The 25830-nt window shown below is 46.5% G+C and overlaps 1 protein-coding gene across 1 annotated transcript; it reads right to left on the reverse strand.

Annotated features, from left to right (window-relative positions):
* Window positions 1-2779: 2779 nt before the first annotated feature.
* LOC8040553 (bifunctional protein FolD) lies at window positions 2780-23904 on the reverse strand. Its single transcript, XM_029970442.3, has 6 exons — window positions 23702-23904; window positions 23409-23605; window positions 20913-21188; window positions 18187-18282; window positions 6085-6303; window positions 2780-2900 (listed from the first exon to the last, which is right to left on the reverse strand). Exons 1-6 carry the CDS (start codon window positions 23770-23772, stop codon window positions 2785-2787), a joined length of 975 nt encoding a protein of 324 aa, XP_029826302.3. The 5' UTR covers window positions 23773-23904; the 3' UTR covers window positions 2780-2784.
* Window positions 23905-25830: the final 1926 nt, after the last annotated feature.

A 25830-nucleotide genomic window follows, 5' to 3' on the forward strand; every position in this document is an offset into this window, starting at 1 on the left:
CTCTTGGCCAGCAAGGTGCAAAGGTGCTGCACATCACCGTATCAATATTTACCTATATGGATGTTTCATTACAGCCCTTACCAGGGAGCTTCTACAGAAAGTCACACCTGTGAATACAATGCGATGGAACCGTAGGGTTTCCTGTAATGTGCTCATTAACAAGTTAGCCAGTTTGTTGTAATTAGGTCTGGAAGGTAAAGGTTGCTGTAGCAAATTAGCATTGAGAAATGTGCACTACATGCGGTGTCATCTACAATTATGACCAAAAACTGCTGCACAATAGTATGGACAGCTAACCATTCTCCCCACTCACTCTCTTTCTCTAGTACAGAGATGAGCAAAATGGGAGTTGCAAGGCGACGTCTGGGGGTTAAAATGTTGAGTCATTGTTAAGTGTACCATCGGAGGGGGAACGGAGTCACTAAATGCCGTTCAAATATTTTTAAAGGTCGTGGACCTGAAAAGTTTGCACCCCTCTGCTCTAGTGTATGACATTGTAGGTGCGCCAGGAAGGCCAGGGCTGTACAGCACTTTTAGAATGATCAGGAGTATAGCACCGATTTTAAAGAAAAACATTCAATGAAGCAACCCTGCCATTAAGAGTTGGAAACAGCAAAGTTGCCCCAAGAACTCCAGGGCATCTGCAATCACAGGCAAAGAAACATTCTCCAGGCAAAGGCAAGTAAGTCCCTTTGCACTCTTGAAAATGATGACGTAAGCCAGCCCATTAACGAACATGCAACCCACCAGAATTACACCACATGCCACCTTAACTTGGGCTACAACAGAGGCTACGAGTGCGAACGGGTAGTTTTAGTAGGTGACTCAGTTCATGATCAATCAAACATCCGGGGTGAGTTTTAAAGCAAGGAGTTTATGCTTGTCATCTTTGCTGCAGTTCACATTAAGGTGAGGCAGACCATATCTTTGTTAACCTCGTTTAATCCTTATCATTTTGGGGACTGCACGCTGTCCAGTAGTCAATGCTCTCGTGCTAGGTTACAAGGCTCTTAGACCTTCCTGTCTTGAGCACAAACACTGAAAGGGCATTTTATTGCAAAAGCATTAACTGTCTTATGGAGCAAGTTGACGTCATCAGCCGCGCCAAACGACGGATAAAATTCCCGAAACCGCGACCTGAGGCATCCCAGCTTTGAAACCACACAGAAAGCCACACAAAACAGCAGTGATATGAAGCCGCCGTGCGTCGGTTTCAATTAGCGCTTCCCCATGGTACTGCGTGTCCGCGAGGCAGCAGCTCCACCGCTCCATGCCCAAATTCAGCGTGGCGAGGAGAGCATGCGCGCTCGACCATCGACATAAGTGTATTGCAGACGAAATAAGGGAGCGGAGGAACGACCTGCATGCTTTCGCATTCACAACTCGTGAGAAGTGCTTAGGCGTATCTCGAGCCTTTTTTAGTATTAAGACTCGTTAACCAAAAGACGGAACGGAGCTCGCCAGCACCAGTGACAATGGCGCAGCCAAAATACTCGGTGCTGTGGCCACCTCATTGCCGTTATCATAATCAGAGTGCCAAAAATCCACAAGGTCAGACTACCAGCTCAACAAAAAAAAAGTGAAAGCCGTTTACAACTCCCTGTAACACCGAATTAGAGCGCAGCTCTTGAGGAGGAGGAGGGAAGGGTACTGGGGGGGGGGGGTCACGTGACCTTGGGGGTCACGTGACGATGCCGATGATGTCATCAGTGACGTCACTGATGACGTCATCAGTGACGATGACGATGCGGACTCCGATGACGTCATCAGCGATGATGACGATGCGGATGTTGGTGACGTCATCAGTGACGTCACTGATGACGTCGTTTGTGATGATGACGATGACGATGCCCCCCCGAAGTCACGTGACACCCCCAGGTCACGTGACCACCCCCAGGGTCACGTGACCCTGGGGAAGGGGTCACGTGACCTTGGGGGTCACGTGACCTTGGGGGGCCACATGACCTTGGGATGACCTTGGTTACGCCGACGCCGTTCAAGCCGGGAACGGGCCCCTAAGAGCTGCGCTCTAAAATAAGGCAACAACACCTATACCCACGAACCTCCGACGAGAAACCACACACATGTATCTCTTGAAGGATGTTGCAGGTCGGCGCTTACCTGCTACATTGGCCTTACACTGGATGTCCCCTGCTGCACTAGCCCAGCATCGACTAGACTTAACCTGTCCAGCCTGCAATGTTCCTGAGGGCTTGATCACTTGCTTTCAAGCTGCCCAACACTAACAGATAAAGAAAATCCCTCTTTTGATAGCTTACGGCTCGCAGCTGTTGCTTACGCTTTTAAGGAGGATATATTCTTTTCCTCCGAGTTCTGTTGGTGATGCAACCCAATCATTCGCCCTACTTCTAGCATTCCTACGTGACACAGGTTTACTGGGCTGTCTCTAAAAAGTTCTGTAAAAAGTTATTGAGTAGCAGTGACATAGGCAGGTAAGCTAGCAGAAACTACAGGCTTAATAGTTGACATGTGATGCATGCTATGGACCTTTCTTCTCTTTTTCTCCCACGTTTTGTTTTTGCCCCTCTTTACACATCTTTTCCTCTTTCAGTAGTTGCTTCTACTACAGTGACAAGGCACAGTGTATGTTAGACTTCTAAGTCATTTCGATCTGACCCAAATTTATTAATTAAATAGTTTGTTAGCCAGCTGTTTGGACAAAGATTAAAAGTATTTGCACCAACTGGACATAACAGCATGTTGCAGTTTTATGGTACATACCATAAAATCGTGGCTGATAAAGAATGATGAGCAAGAATAAAGTCAATAATTTATTTCTCTAGTGTAAGCAAGGTAGGTGTTCCTCATTAGCATGGCAACGGTGACTGGTCCAACTCCACCGGGAACGGGTGTGATGAAACTGGCCTTCCTCGACACCCCTAGGGAAACAGACTTCATCAAAATCACTCATTGTAAAACTTGGCACCTGGTAAATCACTGACCACATTTTCTTGATGCCTAGATACTATACATCAACGGATTCTTCACCTTTAAAGTATGAAGTGAACAGTGTTTATAGCAAGTGATGGAAGCTCTAGGGTAAGAGCATTCCCACAGAGACTGCCCTCAAAGGATTCCATCAGTGTTTTCTGCTTGTTTGATAACTGCATGCCTCAATATTTTGCAAACTGATGCAAATTGAATGTTGTGAATGTGCAACAGGGCGCATGAACCAAAAGGGCAAAATGCGACGACAAAAGGATTGGTCGATGCATTGCAATAGCACTCTTTCGTAATTGGCAGAAGTTAAGACTCATCGACAGTTGCCTTATAAGGACAAAAACAGCAGACTCAACACCAGTTCCCGTAATCCCCTATTAGTGGATACCGCTTGCCCTGGATTCCATTCATGATTCCTCATTAGCATGGCCACGGTGACTGGTCACCAGGGGGCATACATCCTGGGCACACGAGAATGCTGAAGGTCACAGGAAGGTATTTCTGGATTCAAATGCCACAAAGTATAGCTGGCTGGTGCTCAATATCTGTCAAGATCAACGCTTGTAAGGCACCAAACCCGAGGCAACGAGCACCACCAGTTCAGGAGGTGGCCACTTTTCTTTTTGAGCGTGTGGATGAAAACTTCACTGGCCAATTGCCGATGATGGAAAGGGGACATAAATATGTATTAGAGGCGACTTTTTACTCCACTCGGATTATTGAAGCATTTCCTGTGAAGACTCAGGAAAGCAAGGAGGTAGGTAACTCCTCTGTCGAAAAATTTATGGCAAATTTATGGCAACAAACGTTTAGCGATACTCTGAGTTTCCAGACGCCTACGTTTCGAGGCGCTCTTCATCGGATAGTTTAATGCATACAATGTGTACACTTGATAGTTGTTCCTAGAATGAAGCGATACTACAGCTAATCGGGTTGATAAAGCTGGCAACCTTCCAGAGCCTTCCATACTCTCGAGCTCCTCCAACTCAGTGCGCACAGGTGGTCGCGCTTTCCCTCGCCTACCCTTCTGGTCCCATAACCTCCCCGTTAACCAATCGGTGTCGAGCACTTCCCACCTCCTCTCCCACCCGTCAATCAATCGGTGTCGAGCCTGGGCTTCACGAAATGCCAAACACCTCGCCGAAGAATGTTTCACGTCAATAGCACCCTCAACAAACGACAATGTGTTGTGACATGCTGGAAAGACACTCGTTAATAATCTAAATGGTCTGGGTTCGATTCCCGCCGGGTGCAAACGCTGTTTTACTGCGATGGCCTCTTCCCCCAACTTGCAGCCAATCAGTGTCGAGCCTCGCGGCCACGGCTTTATCCTGGCTTCACTTTTGGGCTTCACAAAATGCCGAACGCTTAGCCAAAGAATGTTTCAAGTTAAAACTTTTTCAGTCACTAGGGGGTACCATTGGCACTACACTCCCACCCGCAAGGAGAGGACCTCCCCTTGCCGCCCGCAGTTGGATGGATTAGTGGAGTGCTTCAATCGCATGCTTATGAACAGCTTGAGTGTGTATGTGTATGAGGCACAGACTGGCTGAAACACAAAACTACCTCTTGTCATGATGCCTTGTTGCTCAAGCGCGCGTTACTCAACTGGCTAAAGTCCTGATTACGTCTTTATTGGAAGAGACAAGATGAACTCAGCTGATATGCGGTTGGATGTGCACAGCCACGCTAACATATCATCATCTAGTTGTAATGGCGTTGCATCACATCTAATCACAATCTTGCAACAAGCTCAAGGCTATGAAAGAGAAAATGACAAGATGCAAGAAACACAACTGGGACATCACTGCTAATGAAGGGAGCTATAAACCTGGTGACAGTTTTTCTGCATTGCCCTGCAGTACCACGAAGACTCTAATCAAAGTTGCACTTGCTGTGGTTGGGTCTCTATGATTTCCTCAAGGTTTCGTCAAATCACGTCTAACGCATCCAACAAGAAACGTGAAAAAGAAAATTAAATGTTGAGCACCACAACCGTCTAAAGAGACTAGCCGATGTGAAGAAGCTGACCATGCTGTCTATGGTTCAATACATTGTGAATATCGCCCTGGCTACTCTTCCTCCAGCATTCCCAGACTACCCAGATATAATCGACACAGAGGGCTAGTTTGCTTATTGAGGAGTATGTTGACAATTAGTTTCTTCGGCAATAAGTAGGTATGCCAACGAGTAGGTACGGTATGTCAACAACGAGTATGCCGATGCAGTTCTAAATCTGCCACCCGTCGAAGCGGCGCAGAACTCACTGCCGGTCGAAGCAGCTGAGAATCTGCCACTGATCGACAGGTTTGAGGGCCCGCCGTCAGTAAGCAATTTGAGCGAGGAAGTCGATCTCGACAACACAGATGAAGAACATGACAACGGCTGCCAGAGACACCGGAGAATGCCAGAAAACTACCAGACAAAGCACAACTTGCAGCCACTGTCCTTGTGTTCTCAGGACGACGTTACACCAAGAGAACCGCCTGACTTCGGACGCATCAAGCGGTAAAAAGATACAAACGCCGACCACGAGACTTTGAGGCGACCTGCGCACTACTCTGATCATACATTTAGCGGGTGATAGATCCAGTTTTAAGACAATAACATTCCTGGACGAAGGAATGGTGTGGCAGGGCATGCAGACCAAGAAGGGCGAAGCGCAACGGTTGAAAGAAGAAGTCTGAGTGCGCGTGCAGAAAAAGGCAAATGCAGCAATTGACTCTTTAAGCCTGACATGAATGTCTACTAATAAACACCATTGGCCCGTTGCAAATGTTTATCCAGCAAGAGGTCAGTCTACCTTTGAGAGTGACAAGTTGGTTCTCCGTTGTAGAGGTGCACTTTTGCTAGTAAGTACGACTCCAACTGATGTCTTCAACATGGACCACGTAGTAGCAATTACTTGACTGCATGCCGAAGTGCTGTCGTGGCCCCGCACTCTGTGTTGGAGTGCAACGACAACACTGAAGTGCAGGGTCACATGACCTCTTAAAACCAGTCAGTTCACCCACGGTTTATAGCCTTAGCTGTGACTGGGTACCCGGTAAAATAAAAAATGCTTCCCATATGTGTGCGAACAGTGTCTCTAGACTCAAGCACAGGTGGTTAGTATGTCTTTACCTTCAAAGTCGACATCTCCAACGAGCTTTGTCTTGCCGGTAACACTGTCGTGAACCCGCGTGATTCCGACATCGATGACACAGACTCCATGCTTCACCATATCGGCCGTGATTAGCCCGGGAACACCGGTTGCCGTGACGACGATGTCCGCCATACCAACGAGTGCTCTCAAGTCAGATGGAGATGTGTGGCTGTGGCAGCATGAAACGGTTGCATTTCCTGTAACACCAAGACAGAATAGCATGAAAGCTATCTGGCTGTAATTGAGGCATCTGCTGTAATAACTTTTTTTTATATATATATGTTCTTAAAATGCTGCCTGCTTTTTCAGGTTGCACAAAAAAAAATGAGGACACTAGTCTTTTTTCTTAGCAAATTGTTTATGGGAAAAAGAGATAGACTATATAAGGACATTAGTTCATCAGATACATTTTCTAAAAAGCTTTGTTATTCTTGTTTTCGAAAACAAGAACAAATGTCTACAGTAACAACACAGTAACTCTCGGAGCAACAAGAAATGAGTGGGATAAGTGATGCCTAATGCTCAGCTTTGAACGGTTTCTGGGGGTTGTGCTAGATCTCTTGACATGGGTCAGCAATGATATAGTGCGACATCAAACAAAATGAGTTTAAAGGGAAGATGGGGCACTTCTACATTTGAGAAAAAACGCATGAATTGCGTTCATTTGGCCTTTAGAATAACAGATATCAAAATTATATTTCAATGCGACGCGCCGGAGAGCCACAAGAGCAATTTCAAAATAGGGCTGAAGCCCTGCCCCCCTAGCCTTGGGCAGCCAAAAGAGCCGTCAATGACAACACGGACAGCAACTGTCTTTTGCGTTTTTCTCGCGTTTAACAATACTTACGCAGCAAATGGTTTGGGTATTCAGGTTCACGGGGTAAAAATACGCTAGAATTCACTTCTAGCTCATTTTCTCCAAGAAGCTCCGTAGCTTCCCTTTAAGATGGCATATAAGCAATTAATTGTGATCCAATATCCTTCAGGTTTATTTAAATGAAAAGAAAACCATATCTAAACTGTGGCAGAAAAAATTGGTGTTCAATTTTCTAAAGCTTTCTTTTTAGTGGACTTAAAGTAGATGTTGAAGATTAAAGCATTTACGGTATATGAAACTAACTTCATGAAAACCCGTTAGCTATTTCAAATAGCTCTGTGGCTCAGAAATTTGAAGACAACACTTAATTGATATGCATATAACCACTTAATGGCATCATTTCATTAATTCAGTGTTGAAAATGGCATTTGGCATTTTCTAGCAGGTCTTGTAGCAGGCAAAATGTGGGTTGGGAGCAGTACCTGATGCTTTTGAAGCAAGCGCAAACATACCTCAAAACACCGGGGAAGCGCCCACCCCACTTTCACTGAAAACTGGGTTAATGTAGACATGGGCACTTGTCCGGTCAAATTGGTAAAAACCAAAATGCCGGTCAATAAAGAAAAGAGCTTTAGAGGCAAGGTGAACAGAATCAGAAAAAGCACATTTATTTTTACATGATATCCCCATCTTTGCCAATGGCGATCTCGTGGCCGCCGCAACGGGGTGAATATTTTTGGCTGACGCTGGTGCTTTAGACTGGGTGGGATTAACGTATAATTTGCAGAATTCCTAAGTTCGAGAAAAATTAATAGTGGTATCTTAGGGCACATGTTAACACATTACTTGAAAATGAAATAGTAAAGCTCATGGAAAGCCCACCTTTGATGATGACTGAAGGGTCATTATCTGGAATTAATAGAGCAAAACGACAAAAAAGGATAGACAAGGGAGACAGGAAAGAGCGCTGAACTAACAACTGACGTTTAATGAAAAAGAGAATCCTGTCTCCCTTGTCTATCCTTCCTTGTCGTTTTGCAGTGTTAATTCCACATAATGATCAACCAACTAGCCCACCAGATGATTGTGAGACCAACCGCGACAAAAAAAGGTCTCGGAAGCGGCGTCCGAGGATGCAACTGACCACATAAAAAAGCAGACGACACGCAGACGAAATCCGCCGGCAGCAAGAGCGCCGGCAGCGTTGTTGTTATGCAACCGCGTTTTCTTTTATTTTTGTTACTTGAAGTTTTGCTATCTCTGTCTGCATTTATTTTCAAGCCAAAGGTAGATTACAAAAAAAAAGATTATGTTCGTGTCAATAAACCACGGTCGACACGGGCACTTTCGATATTTCTTTAAAAGCAAACCGAAACCACAGCTCTGACTGAAACAAGGAGGTAGCGCCATCTATCAATAAGAGCGTCAAACACACCCCGCACCTCGACTTGGTCGTCTGCGCCGCCGCCTGCCGTTGCCCCAGGCAAGTTTCTTGGCCTTATTTCTTAGAGAAAGAGAACTACGCTTTGTAATTTTACAAGAAAAAACAGACCTGTGAAATACACCTTTGACGAAAAGTTTAGATTGCTACGTGCAGGCGTCGATTTTTACAGTCCGTTTTAGACCGAGCCTGGTGACTTGAGCCACCCTATATATATATTTTTTTACTAAAATACTTTTTTTAAGAGAAGGCTAAGGTATTGATAAAAAATGGCTGAAATATCCACCCCCGGACAAATAAAAATATTTTCATGTGAATCAAGTGCAACGTTTAAGTTCAGATAATGCACCTGCCTCCTACGTCCCACATTTTAGCAAAAACATTCCTAAAACGTTGATTGATGAAAATGTGTTCACCTAGTTTCTATGATGACTGCAAGGACCACCACCCACAAAAAGTGTGGAAACTTACATATGTATGTTCCTTGAGACCACACTCCCACACTACTTTGCAGCATTAGGAGCATTAGAGCAAAGTTGGGTCAGAGTTCATGAGAACAAAGTTGATTATCACATTTATTATTACAATTATTTTTAGCTGTTGGTCAACCTACTGCTACACTGCATGTGCGCTTAATTTGCGAGACCATTAAGACAATGCAAATGCTCTACCGCATCGGTCTTTGCTCCTAGCACGCTGGTGTGCACAAAGAGATGAAGCTTGACCCACTAGCTCCAGTGCAAAGCACTCAAGCTTGACACGAGGTGCACGACATGTCTTTTCCACAAACATACCGTACTCAACACCCGCACCCATACTACTGGCTTAACTTTACTAGTCTGTCCACCTTTAGACGAAGCGCGAAACATTTCCATTGTAGGGTACAATCGTGCCCCACACTCCTTTATAAAGGCCATCTTTCCCCTTTTCTTTTTTCATCACTCAAACTCATCTTGGTGCAAGTGCAACGCGATTCTTTGCAAAAATGGCATTTTGGTGCAACATGTGGCAGACTTGCAATCGTGTTGCAGTTTGGCGTAAATGCCACAGGGCTTCCATCACCGTTAAGTGCCACGCCTTTTAAAAGTCTTCCGGAAAATCGAAAAAGTTGATGGCCACTGACAAGGTGAGAACCACAGGGAGGTCTTTCAGTTGTCCCTCCCCCGGCAAAAGGCTCCTTTCCTACCTTCGATGACACCTGGGTGTCTCGTCGGCCTTGAGCATGCACACGCGCAGCCAAAGCGCGGCGAAAGGCAACGAGCGTGTGCAGGAAGCATCCGAAAGTGATGCCTGACCATTCTCACCCTGTCAGCGACCATACACAGTCCCGCACACTGTGAATCTGTTTCTGTCAGCCCAAGTGTCTCTGAAACTCCCAGCAGTGATGGATCTGAAAGGAAGGGCAGCGAAGGCAGCTGCCACCTCCCGAACACATCCCCAGGTTGAGCTGGAGACGCTCCCATAAGTTGCTGGCAACACCATTCCCTTAAAGGGGAAGGTATATTCGACAATTCAAGAGGGAGCGTTCTGCTTTTGGAGGGGTGGATGGGAGTCTTAAGAACAAAAACGTAAAAGTCCAAATTTGAAAGAACAGATACAATGTGTGCAATATATAGGTAGGAGACGGAAACAATTGAGCATGTGATTCTAAAATGTAAGGAGCTTATTCCTGCCCTTTACGAAGGGGCAACAGACGTACCGGTGGCCCTTGGTTTCGCTGGAGAAGATGGAAAGGTGGATTATAAAAGAGCAGAGGCAACAAAGAGGAGATTGGAGTGCTGGTGGAAATTATCTAGGGAAAAATGAATGAAGTACAACTAACTAGCGCAGCTGGGGGGCAGGTAGGACAGAGGAAAATTGGGACTCCCTTTTGCGTGGCTCCGGCCCAAAGTCTCAACCCTGTCTGTCGTGTTTCCACTTCCGGTTTCTACTATCAGCGCCACTGATAAAAGGCGCAACGAGCTGCCATGCCCTGGAGAAGCTTTTCGTCAGTCGCATAATAAAGATCACTCCCGAAGGATGCAAACTAATCTTCTTCTGGACACCCACACGCACACAACTGGCGACAAGGATGGGATTCAAACCCGAAGGTTGTCAGAATCCAGTGTACGGGTCAAACACAGCAAATGTGTGTTTCGTTGCGACCGCCTCCAGCACCTCGGACACATCATCAGCGCAGATGGTGTGCAGCCGACAACCGAGAAGATTGAAGCCTTGCTCAAAGCTCCAGCTCCGACTAACGTCTTACAGTTATGTTCCTTGCTGGCACTGATTAACTACTATGGCAAGTTTGCACCGCATCTTGCAACACTGGCACATCCTTTCTACAGGCTGCTTTGACAGAATGTCAACTGGTCGTGGGACTCTGCGTGCCGGGAAGCTTTTGACAAGATCAAGTCGGCCCTGTCGATTTCCTCAGTCTTGGTCCACTACAACCTTAACACACTGCTGCAGCTGGCGTGTGACGCGTCGGCTTACGGCCTTGGCGCTGTTCTGTCACATGTGATGTCCGACGGAACGGTGAGACCAATTGCCAACGCGTCTCGTACCCTTACTCAGGCAGAAGAAAAGTACACCTGAATTGAGAAAGAAGCCCTGGCTCTGGTGTTAGGTGTGAAAAAGTTTGACTTCTACGTCTACGGCCGCAGCTTCACTTTTGTCACCGACCACCTGCCCCTGCAGCGCATTTTTGTTCCGAAAACTGGCATCCCTGCCATTGCTGCCGCCAGGCTACAGCTTTAGGCAGTCACACTTTTGTAGCGTTAGCTACACTGGCCGAGGTCGAGCAGTTTCGCGTGGCCCTCATAATGAGCGAAGCACGTGGCGGCGGCGGCAGAGCTCTGCATAATGAGCACGGCTCACATATTGAGCACAGCTCATTATGAGAGCCACGCGAAGCCGCCGCTGCACACTCCACCGCCGTCGCGCCCGCCTCGCTGGTCTGTGCGTTCCAGAGGAGTAATATCATAGCCGCGGCAGATGCACTGGCGCCGCCGTGTGCCCAGCTGTGTGCCTCCGCTGCGCAGTAGCCAAGTCTGACGCTGCACCGAAGCCACTTGATAGCGCCTCTCATTTTGTGCGCATAAGCTCACGCTACGTATATCCTGGCATAGCCGAGCTAAGCCACCGCAATTTTTGCTTACAGGTACAACCTGCTTTACAAGATGTCTGCGAACAACATGGACGCAGATTGTTTTCAAGGCTTCCGGTCATTTCTATGGCAGAGGAACAAACAGATGAGGAAGTTTTCTACACATTGAGGTTAGTCTTCATGCCAGTGACAAGTCAAGAGATTGCAAGGCACACCACCTGTGATTCAACTCTCCGGCTGGTACTAAACTTCACACGGAAAGGTTGGCCGCCCTATATCGACGACACTAATCTCAAGCCATTCTTCCACAGCAACATGTTGGCCGCCCTATATCGACGACACTGATCTCAAGCCATTCTTCCACAGCAACATGAACTAATGGTTCGTAAGGGATGCCTGATGTATGGCATCCGTGTTGTGGTGCTGCCCAAGCAACGTTATCTGGTCATGGAGGAGCTATGCGAGGGTCATCCGGGCATCATTCGTAGGAAAGAGCTGGCCCACAGCTATCTCTGGTGGCCATCAGTAGACAAAGACCTCGAGACTCAAGTAAAGCCCTGCCGGGTGTGCCAGCAGCGACGTGCAGCACCTGCAAAAGCTTCCTTGCACCCCTGGGCGCGGCCGTCGAGATCTCGGCAACGAGTACGCTTGGACTTCGCGGGTTCTTTTCGCAACTGGATGTTCCTTGTAGCCGTCGATGCCCATTCCAAGTGGCCTGAAGTTTGCCTGATGAAGTCTACGACCGCTGCAAGCACAGCTGCCCAACTACACAAACTTTTCAGTCGACATGGACTTCCAGAAACTATTGTCAGTGACAACGGACCACAATTTACTTTTGAAGAGTTCCATTCTTTTCTCAAGCTGCACGGCGTGTGCCAAGTTCTGACCGCGCCACACCATCCAAGCAGCAACGGACTTGCAGAATGTTTTGTAGAGTCTCTAAAGAATCCCCTTAGGAAGGCTCCGGCATCCAAGTCTGTTGCCGAGAGTCTGAACAGGTTTTTGCTGGCGTATCGCAACACCCCTCATGCAACTACACAGGAGGCTCCAGCCTTCTTGTTGATGCGGAGAGCCCTTTGGATGCACCTGGATGCTAGGAAACCATCACTTGAAGCATTAGTTTCTGGACGACAGTTCCAACAATCGTTTCATCGGGGAGGTGTGGACGTGCTCTTTCAGAGAATGACTGTGTCCTGGTGCGAAGCTTCAGACAGGGAGCCAAGTGGTTGAATGCAATGGTGTTGAAAAGAACTGGGCCCGTGTCTTATACGGTACAAATTACCACGTTGCATGGAGTGCATACCTGGAGGAGGCACCGCAACCACTTATTGCCAGTGCCACCCTCCACAAGCAAAGCTGCGTTCGAGTTGGACGACAAACTGTCACCAGTATTGTTGCCACCTGTCAAGGACAAGCCAGCTCTCGCAGTGCCAACAGCAACATCAGCCGCAATGACAGAAGTGACAGCAGCACAGATAAAACGACAAGTAACCTCCATGCAGCCGTCACTACCACGCTACCCACCGAGGACCCGCAAACCACCCAACCGTTTCGGTCCCGATTAATTATTGAGAGGGAAAGCGTCGTGTTTCAGTTTCCGGTTTCTACTATCAGCGCCCCTAATAAGAGGCGCAGAGAGCTGCCGCGTCGCGAGAAAGCTTTTTATAAGTCGCATAATAAAGATGGCTCCCAAAGGATGCAAACTCGTCTTCTTCTGGACACCTGCATGCACACAAAACTGTTTTTGAGTGGGTCGGGTGTTAGGTGACGCTGAGCAGGTTTAACCAGAGGAAAATTGGCGGCTTTTTCGCTGGGGGTGATTTTTGTAGCTTTTTTGACCGATCCCCCAAAGGTCTGCTTGGCGATCATTTTCATGACCTGGTGATAGTTACAGAAACGAATTGGCTTGATAAGGGCAAGAGGAAACCAGGTTTTAGTTATCGTTTTTAGGCTAAGCAGTGCAAGCTACCGCCCATTACAAAAGGTACAGCAGTTATTATATATCCATCCACCCACAATCTGAGAACGAGAATTTCACGTCCATTGTGTCAATGTAACGTTTTCATTACATTTGCAGTTAGGTATCTTAGTGCCTGCTTCTCAAAAAATCTTTGCAGAGGGCAAGTTCGTCTGCTTCTTGCTCAGGGGTTGCGGTGACTTCGCAACACCCATCTCTGGTTGGTTCTGATTAGAGAAATAGTGAGTAGACCTAAAGGCATCAAGTATTGAGGTCTGCCCACTATTTTTCCAATGAAAGCCAATCAGAGCTCGGCATTCTGACGTCACTGCAACCCCTGCCCAAGAAGCAGATGAACTTGTGCTCCACATACAGTCAGGTGATTACATTAAAAGGAAAAGATAGGCAACTGATCATATACATCTTTTTTTTTTTTGCTCCCTTAGTTTGAGCATTCACACATTTGTTTGTAGCGTCATGTGAGGGTGTCCTGTTCGCATATGACATACCGTCTTCTTCTCCAATACATTTTAGGAAAATACAAAATCAAATGACTTTTAATTCTAGTCGATAGAGCTCACATATAAAGTGAACTTTTTCATATAAAAACTGTCATTGCTTTGTAGACCCATGTATTGTTGTACTTTATGTAAACCTGCATAGCCTCCCAATATACGTTTACTCTTGTCTCCACGAAACTGAACAGTGTATGCATTCACACAACGCAAGTCAGAGAGCACTCCTCGTGCCAAACAAATTATTCATTTTCTGGAGAACTTCCCGAGCACAGATATTAAAACGGGCACTGATTGGAGATTCCCGATTTTCCTATACCCTTCAGAAGCCAAACATTTAGTAGTACATCAGAGCTTGAGGTGCTAATCATATGCAGTGAAAATAACATGAAACAATATTACAGCGAAGCTGTTTATGGCTAGGGTTCCGTGGATTTTTAGTGTGCAGTGACTGAAAACTTTACACACGCACCGCCAAACGTGCATGCCTTCCCCGTATAAAAGATTAAAAGTAAATAACCAAAATAAAGCATTGACGAACGCACGTGCAACATGCCATATGTTTTAGGCTTTTGCTTTAGAACACTTACTGCTGCAGACACTAGCACGTGCAGCACATGGAACACCATTCCCTGCATTCTCCTTGATGCTTGGGTAATTTAGCAATACGTCTCGCAAGTGGGCTTATTTTCGTCTTCTGCGCATGAGAAAGGAAGTAGTAGTGATGTCAGAACGCCGAGCCCTGATTGGCTGATCGCGACCCCCTATCTCAGTGTCGTCTGCTCCTTTGTAACGTCGTCTGCTCCTTTGCAACGTCGTCTGCTCACAACATAGTCTGCGTCTGTCCTACCTTTCCTGCGACTTTCGGGGCGAACTCGACTTCGCCTTTAAGAGAGGGCGGACGAAATAACTCGAGCGGTACGTTGTTTTTGTCTAACAACTAGCAGACGCGCATCAAAGAGCGAAGTCAAAGGACTCACTGGCGAGGTGTCCCGGGGCGCCGAGGTTTGTTTGCTTAGAACCGAGAGTGAGCATGTTAGTGTGTGCAAGTTCCCTCCCAAATACTTGTTTTCTCCATTCGTGTGCGACGAGACCCCCCACTCTTTAACGGCGTCGGCGGGTTGGCGCAGTTAATGTCGTCTGCTTTATGTCTGCTAGTCAAAGCGATGGCTGCTTTACCTTTCCTGCGTCTGTTGGAGATTCACCGCTTTTTCACCGGCGAGAGTCACCATTACCTCGGGAAACAAGGAGATAACAAGACGAAGAAATTGACCTCTTAATCTAAAATTGAGGTCAGTGATCAAAGTATAATACGGGAAGGGTTCACAAGGGTCGCGCGGACATATTCCATTCAGCATGCCAGCCGGTCGTGGGCAGACGGTCGCCGAGTCGCGGAGTGCCTGCTAGGCCTAACTGCCCAGCTCGTTTAATTGCGTTCGGTGGAATCGTGGCCAATGGAGCTTTTCCCGGATGTTTGTGGAACCAGTGTTCTTGCTCGTCGTGGTCTGTTTGAAGTACTTTTTACTTTTTTCTTGCTGCTTGAAATCGGGACGCGTCAGAAGCGCACATAGAAAAATAAACATCCCTGGGTCGTCGCGACCGCGACGCTGTCGGCCATGTTAATTTGATCGTAAGAAGTGTGTAAGACAGCTTCGGAGCTGTCCGTAGGATTTCGTCGTAACCTGCGCAAAACTTACGAAAATTTCGTTTCGTGAATATGAATTTGTTCTTAAGTTTTGTCTTACGCACATTTTTGGCGCAAGATCGTTTCGTGAATCTGGCCTTTGCATTTCCAAAAGTCGCAGGAAAGGTAAGACAGATGCAGACGACGCTCAGATAGGGGTTCGCGATCAGCCAATCAGGGCTCGGCGTTCTGACGTCACCGCTACCCCCGGCGCAACAAGCAGATGTACTTGCCCTCCGCATACGTCTACTCAGTGGGTTAGTTATAAATAGGCACTATTTTGAAGATTAGTAGAGTCGCAGGTAGATCCTAAAGGTTTCTCAAAGATTAGCGGCTGTGCGACCTGCGTCGGCCACGTCTACGCCTGCACTGCATTGCCCTCTCCTTGTCGTCGTTCCAAGCGCTTGCATGTCTAGTTTCCTTTCCTTCCACTCTCCCAGGGTGGCGGTCCCGTCGCGCGTCTAGTTTCCTCTGGCTGCTCGTGGTGGGTCTGTGTTGTGTGCTAAACAGCTTCGCTAATCATCCACCTTCACAGAGTGAAATGGCTCATGATATTTTTCTTCAAGATCAGGTACAAGGATTCAAGAATCATTTGTTGTCAACAGTCAGATATGCATATTTGTTTGATGAACAATTATTTAACTGGAAATATCTTCAGTTCCCAACTGTGAACACTCTTCCCCTCAAACAAAAACAATTTTACAATTAAAAAATGGTCCGAAATCCCTGCTGCTATTACGCTGATTCTCGAAGAAATGCGCCAGCATTTTGTGGCAGTTATATAAATCAAAGCATAGTGAATGCAGCCTCTCAGCACTTTTTCACGAGGTGAACATTCCCGTAACCCCTCTTCTTGCTGGTGCAGGCAGATCAGGTCAGTTCGCGCGCGCATGAAAGAATGCGTGCGATGCATGGAAAATGACAGAGCCATTTCGTTGTAGTGTATACATGTTGTGCATACAGAGGCGATGACACCATGCACTTATGTCCCAGAGACATGGTGAGACAACTGTGTGTCACGAACGGCATGGAAGGCCAAACAATGGAAACCGCAGCCCGTGTGCAGAACTGCAGCCCATGTGCATCCACAGGTCTCCAAAGCTGTTTACAAAAACTTCCAGGGCATCCAGAGCGTGCACTCACATGCCGGCCACGTGACGTAATGGGAGAGGGGGGGAGGTTGACACGCACACCAGTGATACACCTGCCATCCCACTACACCTGTCATACCACTACAACCGCCATCCCACGCTCTGCTGGCGATCTTCGATTGGTAGGGCGGTGGCGCAATCCTATGGCAACGTTGTGAACTCTATGAATTTGTGCTTCAACTATGTCCATGGTCAGCGCACATACCAGGGCACTAATGCTAACCCACTAAAAGATCCAACAGCAGAAAACCAAGGTTGGGAAATTACGTTTCGGCTTAAGGCCCATTCACACTTTTGCGACCGAGTACGACTGAGAGAGACGAGATCTCTTACAACTTCTTAAATGTTTCTAGTATGAGGGAACACACTGACATTGTGGCGCCATCTATGCGGTGACCCTAGAACTGCATTTCCCAAAAGCGAAGGTTTTGCGGGATTTCCGAGGTCAAATGTGCGTAATACCCATAGAAAGGCTCGTTTATAACATTGACAAAAGTTTTTCGAGCCAAAAAAGAAAGGATATTGCGCGAGAAATAAAAAAAAATATGCCGGACCGCCGAGTTTACACTGCTTCCCAATAGATGGCGCCAGTGTGTTCTCTGGTTTAAGAAGTTTTAAGGAACCCAGGTTTAAGAGGTCGCAAGCAGTCGCAAGAGTGTGAACGGGCCTTTACCCTCAACCATAAACGAATAGACCACTGTTTCAGTCCAGAATGGTAAAAAATTTGGATGTTTAACAGGCCAAACAAACAAAGGGCATTTCAACCACCTGAGGATATTTTGATGAGCAACCAAAATTTCAGTTACACAATACCTTCTCTGTAATGAGACAGATTACGGGCACCTTGGCCGGAATTGGAACCTGCCAACTGGGAATCCATCACAAAAATTAAAGAGGGCTATAGAACACCCCACAGACGACGCAGGCTTTTTTGCCTAAGACAACATACCCTTTTTGCCTCGGTCACTGAGGCGGCCATTACTGGTAGGGACACCAAAACAATTAGAAGTGTCAGAACGCAACCATGGTTTCTTTGCTCCTTAGACCAGTTCAATTTACTTTCACAGCTATGTGCTTGTGCAAAAAAACATTGCTTCATCTCATTCAATATGCAAGAGTAGGCCATTTGAAAGTACATAGCAGGGGTAAACCACCAAGCACAGGTGCACTTGGGTGCCATGGGGAGCACCCTGCACCAGTGCAACTTTCAGCACTGGTGCAGAGAGTTGCACTACTTGTACCATTCAGCAGCACCAGTGCAGAGCAATCTGCTCAAGAACGCTAGCTAATGCTACTTATTCTCAGTGAGAACAAAAAATATATTTCGCAGTGCCCTATCATATAGCAAGAATTACACATTAAATAGCCAACACTTCAGCTCCAGATGACTAAAGCCCTAAACCAGAGTAAAATGTTTGCCATACCGTATGACCTCGCAGAGCCCAGCATGATTGAGATAGGCAGCCCCACAATGGTAGATCGTCCGCAGACGACGATGTGCTTCCCTGTCGTGTTCACACCTGATGAATAAGAAAAAGCATGTGTCAGATGTCACAATTAAAACACCCAGTTATTCCCCAATGAAAGACAAGTCATCCCACTACGGCAATCTACCTCCCCCTTTGTGTTAGTGTGGCATCTGGAACGCATTTCGAACTGGCGCGTTACATATGCCATGTGTGGCCTGCAATGTGTCTTGCTCTGTTGTGTTTAGCATCCTATACCACCCATTCGTTTAAAGTGGCCCCAAAGTGACAACTAATTATGTCACACACAATATGAGCCAGCATGTCGTGCTGTTAGATGTCACGATCGGGTCGGTTGGTCATAGAAAGGCCGGCAAAAACAATGAATGAAAGTATGCGCCACTGTTGTCACAGACTTACATTGTAAGGCTGTTGAAGTTCCTGTGAAAAATCAAACTAGGGAGTGACCTATAGCAAACCAAGCATCTACCGTCTAGCCTTTCCTGCTGTGCCACCACAACGACTATGGCAGGCAACAGCATGACACGAATATGACGCCCTCAGGTGAAAATCAAGGAGCCAAAAATGAAATTGCAGTAAACAGACCATTCGGAGATGTATCAGAGGCACCACCATAGTGTCGGGTTTGCTTTACATTATTTTAAGTTGTCCTATCAGATTTCACTTCAAATTAACTGGTAACCCAGAAAAACAAGGGCTACTAAATTTCTTCACTCAGCACATTCTATGACCTTCAATGACTGGGTAGATACTGGTAAATGCTGCGGTCCTAGAAAAACTGCGTGGCATCTTGATAGCTCAGTTCAGTGCTATGCTGCCATTGCAAGAGCTGCATAGCACATGCTGCACGTGTACACTCCCACTTGTTGCTACTTGTAAACGGGAAGAGATTTCGAGGCTCTAAACACAGCTGGAAGAAGTCAATAAAAACAATACAGAGGACAAATCAAAGTGGTTGTTCCCATTTCTTCGCTGTCTTTCCAATGCACATTTGCTGCGAAACATTTCAATAAGGCAAAAGAGGTGAGCGACCCCAAGAAGCAAGGACCTGCCGAGAGAAAAAAAAAACATAAATGAAAATGAGAGAAAGACCTGGTCACTTTTTCCCTGGATCCACTCAGCGCCTGTAATTAATTCTTCGGTAATGCCTTGTGTGACTTAGTGAAACGAGGTCAGATGACGACTCTAGCCACCTGCAGGGAGTATGGGCCTTGGATGAGCTAAGCCCAGATGTCTACCTTTCCCCAGACCATATGGAAGTCAGCTATTGCCATCAATTGAAGAGTAACAAATTAAATGGGTCACTACCATTGAGGCCCTAAAACAGGATCTGTGCAATGATTCAAAGCATGTGAACGCTTACTGGGCATGTGTCTCGGTACAAACCACTTTTTTAGGTTCAAATGTGCTGTGCTTGTGCACATGTGGATTCAAGCACACCTGTGCTTGAATATGCCAGCCCTGTTTGGTTCCCCTTCACAAAAACTAACATACAAAAATTGGACAAAGTGCAGAGGCTCGCTGTAAGGTTTATTACTAATAAGTTTGGCACGCGCGATTAAAATTAATTTACCAAATAGCCAATAACTTGACTAAAATAGAAAAATCTAAATACCTTATTTTCCACAATGGAAGAGAAACCCGTTCAAACCATGGGAAATTATTGAGGGAGTTCCAACCTAAAAATAATTGCTTTAAATTTTCATTTTTTCCGCTAGCAGTCCAGGAATGAAACAGTTTGCCCCGACACGTTGTTCACGCTAGCTCGCTGAAACAGTTCATGGATGATGTCGAAGCGCTCATGATGTGAACATACCATGTCGATCCACTCCGTTTTGTTTCATATACTTTTTATCCTCTGTATAACTGTTTTTTCTGCACTATGGTTATGCATCTGTGTTTTTGTACCACCCTACAAAAATCCTCCAATGAGGATTAGTAGTATCGATAAATAAACATAAAATAAAAAAATGCAGGGGTGCCCTGACACTGGCTGTAAATGGCAGCGACTGATCTTTGCATGTTCTGCAGGAAAACATGCCTTGTTTGTGAAAGCTAGTACTACTATTTTTGGGGAAATATAGTACCCCAGATCTATATTAGGAAGGGGTATCCTATAAGCTTCAATATTGCATTAATATTTAGTGACTATAGTCACTCACAGGATGAGAATGGCAGGGAGGTATTTCACTTCGATAACACTTGGGCGCCTCACGAGCGTCAAGTGCGCACGTTTGGCCAAAGCAACATGGAAGGCAACAAGTGATTTTTAAAGGCTGGGAATTCGAAAAGGATGTCCAACCATTTTGTCAGCAAAAATAGTTCACCATAGAAGTGTCCCCTGTTTAAAAACACCACTTCCCCGGGTTCCGCCAGCACATCTCATGGCACCCGCCACCACATTTTGTGAGTCGTGGGACCAGCTGGAAAGAAGACAGACCCAGCAAGTAGCCCACTAGACAACACAGGGCTGTCATCACCCACAGCATCATCCCCTCATCTTTGTTCACAAGCTCCATATGAACATTGTCAGCACCTCTTTGGCATCTGCACACTATCTCATCACATTGTCATTAGATGCGGTGCCACAGGCCTTGCCTTGCCTTTCTGTAATGCCACGGCTCTCCGGAACAAAAATAAATATTACTACTGCCATCATTCACCTGTTCTTCGGAGGATCTCCACTATAGCGAGTGGGGTGCATGGGGCCAGAGAGTCCATGTTGAGGCAGAGGCGCCCCATCTGCAGGGCGTGGAATCCATCCACGTCTTTGCTGGGAAGCACCGAATTGCAGATGACGCTCTCCTCGATGTGCCGAGGCAGTGGGAGCTGGACGAGGATGCCATCCACGAACTTGCTCTCGTTCAGTTTCTTGATCAGAGACAGAAGATCAGTCTGCGTTGTTGATGATGGCAGGTGAATGTTTTCGCTTGTTATCCCTGTTAAAAAACAAAACAAAAAAACACGGAGGGTGAAACACCTCAAAGTGGACACCTATAAAACCTGGACACGTCGGAAAGAATGACAGGACCACCGAACACAGCATTCCTGGGTTTACGGGACTTTGGGCAATATTTGGAAGGTGTCTTTTAATTGTATTTCACCAAAAACTTTGAAGCTTTCTTGAACCTTTGGTAATCTAAATAAAACGCGAATTTCTTTTGGTTTCTAGTTTCAAAAATCAAAACAAATTCACATTTTTATGCAGGATTCATAATATTGTGGGCCTTTACTGCTGATACATAGTAGTGTGCTAGGGGCAAGCTTGCACAGTATTTGTTTCATAATTACTTCTCTTGAGAGAAAATAGTCAGAATGCTGATAAAAGGTAGACTGTTATCGAATACTGTTGTGAAAGACCCCAAGAGACAAATTTCGCCCGTTCAGTCCGACCAGCACAGGTGCATGACCTTGAACGTCATCGTCAGGTGGTGCCGGTGAGCTGCGCCCGGAGGCAAAGCGAGAGGCGCCACGGGGTCGCCAGCATGCCCTCGTAGAAATGGACGACGTGGCCTTCTACGAAGGATTATAGAGTTGACCAACGCCAGTGTCAACACAAGACGTCATTACCAACTGGCCCCTCTTGGAGCGTTTATGGGATTACTTCCCTACCGCACGGAAGCCAAGGTGCCTGCACTTAAGAAGATTTCTTTTCCTCCATCCAGACTTCGATGGCGCCGTGGACAGCCCGAGATTGACCAACGAAACAGTGACCAAGGGTGCCCGGTCCATCGCTGTGCATGACGCAGCTGGTGGTGTGTGAAAGAGAGGGGAGTGCCTAGAAGTAAGGAACAACAGCCCCACCGCTTTGGTCGAGGAATTTACCATGAGGATTCCATGCTAGGGATACGGGGAAATGCGATGCTATAAAAGGAGCTGTGGGCGGCTGCTAGCGTGTGTTCTCAAGTGCTCTATAGTTGAACCTGTCAATATGTAAACAAACAGAGTTATATGAGACATCCCTCCTGCTCTCTGGTCCTTCTCGATTCCTGCGTCCTGATGAGGTCCTGCCCTGGCTCGACTCCCTGCAGTACATTTAGTCCCAAACAACTGCTCGATCGCGACATTGTCCATGACTGCGCTCCATTAGACATGAAGTTTGAGTATGTAGATGACTATAAGACACACAAACCTGCTCACCGAGAACAAAGACTCTCAAGCCTGAATAGATTAGCTAGCAGTAACATGCTCACTCAAAATAGAAAGACAACATGGCCCACCACCTTTGGCTCTCTTTCACTGGCACCATAGGCTTGTAGGTAAGCTGAACTCAAACACATTAAAATATGTACAAGGTTGTTGTTTTTTTTATAAGTAAGGCTTAACTTTACCTAGTGTTTGCATCCTAAAAGTGGATAAAAATAACTATTTCTTCCTAAAGCCCAGAATGCACACTACAGGAACTCACCGGAATTGGTAAAATTTTAGAGCTTCAGATCATAGCCACCTCTCACTGGTCCTAATAGTTTACTTACCTCGTCCAATCCGTTTAGACAATACAGTATAGAGCTGATCAGATGAGAATAAAAGAACAGTGAGCATGTTTCATCTCGATACAAGCCATTTGAAGAACCAGAAATTTGGACATTAGACATCGGATAAGCGAACATGAGTGCGTTGACATCCATACATGAAGCTGAACCTATCCAACCAAAAATAACCAAGCTTCCCATCGTTTCTTCTGTTTTGTAATGTCACGTTTCTTCTGTTTCGTGATGAACATGTGTCGAAACCATCTGTCTGGAATCAACCCATGACTCACAAGTGAGCAGTTGGCAAACTTAGAGGTAGACTAGACATCGAGATACTAATGAAGATGATGGCTGCGAACAATAATTTGTGGGAAACGGGAATTACGAATATCAAGCTTTGTTCATCCAGTGTAATAAATATTAAGCAAGAAAGACCTTACATTTTCACAAACATATGTTAAAAGCTTAAAACTATCCAACAAATCTTTTTATTTTTTTACCCCAACAACCAGTTTGATTTTTTCATTTACACTGTTTTAGTTTCAAACCACTGTGGTTTTATATTCGCTCCTCTCGAACCCGCAAACGTTGTTACAACGTAAATTTATTACATATTGAAGAAAAAAAAAATCGTACGTGAACGCAAGATGTTAGAAAGCCATCTTTAAACAAATATTCTACACTTACCTGTCCTTTCTGATGCTTTGATCTTGTTTTTGACGTAAACGGCGCTTCCTTCATCGTCACCGACGAGAACTGCGCAAAGGTGCGGTCTCCTGCCCCCGTGGACGAGGTCGCTGTTGATGGCAGAGCGAATTTCCGTTTCGATCTCATTCGCGATACGCTTCCCATCGATCACCTCCACTTTCCGTGCTGCCTCGAGCCTATGTTAGAAAGATAATACGCAGTTAGTGTCTCCTAAACACACCGTACAACAGCACACAATGAACGAAGAGCGGAAGCTGAGCGAGGTTACCTACTTCGTAGAGACAGAACACCTTCGAACAGAAGCAGAAGAGAAGAAACGATGTGTTCTCAAAAAAAGGTTCATATTTCACGGACACCTACAGCTCTATTTCCGAGTTTTAAAAGTCTAATGTTCAGATTATTTATAAAGGAATGCTGTAAAACACACCACACCACGCACGAGAAGTCATTCTTTGTCCGCCATCTTGCAGCAGTCGGCGTTCCCATGGCAACAAGCCGTGATGATGCTATCGATGGGGTTGACTAGGGGTACGCGCTAGAAATAAATTTCGAACTCCTTTATTTTTCGTTGCTTTTCCTTCCTTTCTACGGGCTATCAGTCATTCAAAAAGCAATAAAATCACCATAATTAAATATGCCGGGAAAGTAACGAGTTTTCGATGATTATTATGACTGTATCGTTCTAAAATTACACAAACGAAGGTGAAACTTCGCGAGCGTTGTTCGCGAGTCCTCCTCGTCGACTGGCAGATTCAGACGTCTGCCTAACGGGGGCAGCATATGCACATGGCTTTGGATAATGGAGGACCGAGAGTTGCGGAGTGTCCAGCTGAAAAGAAGTGAATCCTTTGGATTTGGAATCTCCGTCTTCGGCGGTTCGGGCCTCGGACTTCCACCGGTCATCTACGATGTGGCCGACAACTCACCGGCGGCGTCCAGCGGCCAGGTAAGCGGACTCGTCGTTCGACAACCGAGGCTCCCCTCCCCACCCCCTTCCGATCAAACCACAGTTTTGGTTTCTTTCTCGATGTGCGACGCTCGCTGGAGTCGATCTTTTAATTGCGGGCAAAGTTGCGGGCGGTGATCGCGAAATTCGGTTAACTCTCACCGGCCGTGCCTTTTCTTAAAATGGTGTCGTCCGAGCCAGACGAGCGAAGCGGCGGTCTGTGCGAGGTGCCGCGATGGAGAGTCGTTTTGCCGTGCGCCGCCGAAGGTAGCAGTTGGGCGTTGTTGATGCCGGCTAGAGTGGGCGGTAGTGCGATGACATTTGGCGGACGGAAGACCCCCGGCTCGTTGTGTGCACCAGATGTGGGTGATTGAACCGCCAGCACGCTTCGATAGCGCTAGCATTGCCGAAGCGCCCGAGGCCCTTGCCCTAATAAACCTACGGTGAACGACACGGATCCTCTAATTGCGTTAGTCGCAGCTGTGTGTCGGTTTCATCACAAATACCCGCTAAGGTTATCCCGGAATGCTGTTTCCGGTCACTGGTAACCGTTTTTCTTCACGCTGTTTGCGCGGATCGCTCCTTTGCAACTGGAGAAGCCGCGCGATCGTGCTACGCGATTCTGTGCGGCGGCCGAGTGAAATATCTTCGTTATCTGTGAGTAACTCTTGACGCCAGACCTAAATGAACGTCCTTTTCCACCGACTGCGGGACGATACGCGTTGTAATTCAGGCGCCCGCATCTTTATCTATGCGCAAATCTGTCCGCCAGTTTTACCGGCATTGTGCGCACGCATTGCATGGTACGCTCTTGCACTGGAATGCGGGGCGCGTGTGACTCACGAGTTTCCCCAACGCCGCGAAAAAGTTTCTCACGTTGCGGATCATTGTTTTCGGAGATAGGGGCGACGCAACGGGCCCTTCAGATAATTAAGGAATCATCTTATCTTTTACCGGGGTTTTGTGCGTTTGCTGCGTATCAACGTTGTATAGTTTTCGGCTTCCGGTGAGAGAGCACCTCTAGATACCGTAGAAAGAAGCCCATCGCCTTGTTTGTATACTTTGGTGTTGCAAGCGGACTCTCGAAACTAATGGAGAAAAACAAAAGCGATATCAGTGTGTGCAGGCTTGGTCAGTGAACTTTCTCATCCCGTGACAAATTTGTATGGCCGTCTAAATTTCTAAAACCGCAGTGTGTGTGTGTGTGTGTGTGTGTGTGTGTGTGTGTGTGTGTGTGTGTGTGTGTGTGTGTGTGTGTGCGTGCAATGATGCATAATTTACCTCGCCCAGTCGTCGTGACCACGAACAAAATCGTGTTATTCCTGTTTTCTTTTTCTTTCTTTTTTTTTTTTAGAGGTGGTTGCATATAAGCGTAATACTCGATGCGATGCGGCACGAGCTAAAATACCTGACATAACAACATTCAGAAGCATGCCAGGCAGCCCGTAGGGTTCC

The sequence above is a fragment of the Ixodes scapularis genome, unplaced genomic scaffold (genome assembly GCF_016920785.2).
Source record: "Ixodes scapularis isolate PalLabHiFi unplaced genomic scaffold, ASM1692078v2 PGA_scaffold3__209_contigs__length_174095766, whole genome shotgun sequence".
Classification (NCBI taxonomy): domain Eukaryota; kingdom Metazoa; phylum Arthropoda; class Arachnida; order Ixodida; family Ixodidae; genus Ixodes; species Ixodes scapularis.

Excerpts from the sequence above, each read along its gene's own strand:
- LOC8040553 (XM_029970442.3), bottom strand. The coding sequence starts at position 23,772 with ATGAACCTTTTTTTGAGAACACATCGTTTCTTCTCTTCTGCTTCTGTT. Across the intron at positions 18,283-20,912 it reads GGAGATCCTCCGAAGAACAG|GTGTGAACACGACAGGGAAG; the intron begins GTGAATGATGGC and ends CTTATTCATCAG. Across the intron at positions 2,901-6,084 it reads TGGAGATGTCGACTTTGAAG|GGGTGTCGAGGAAGGCCAGT; the intron begins GTAAAGACATAC and ends CTGTTTCCCTAG.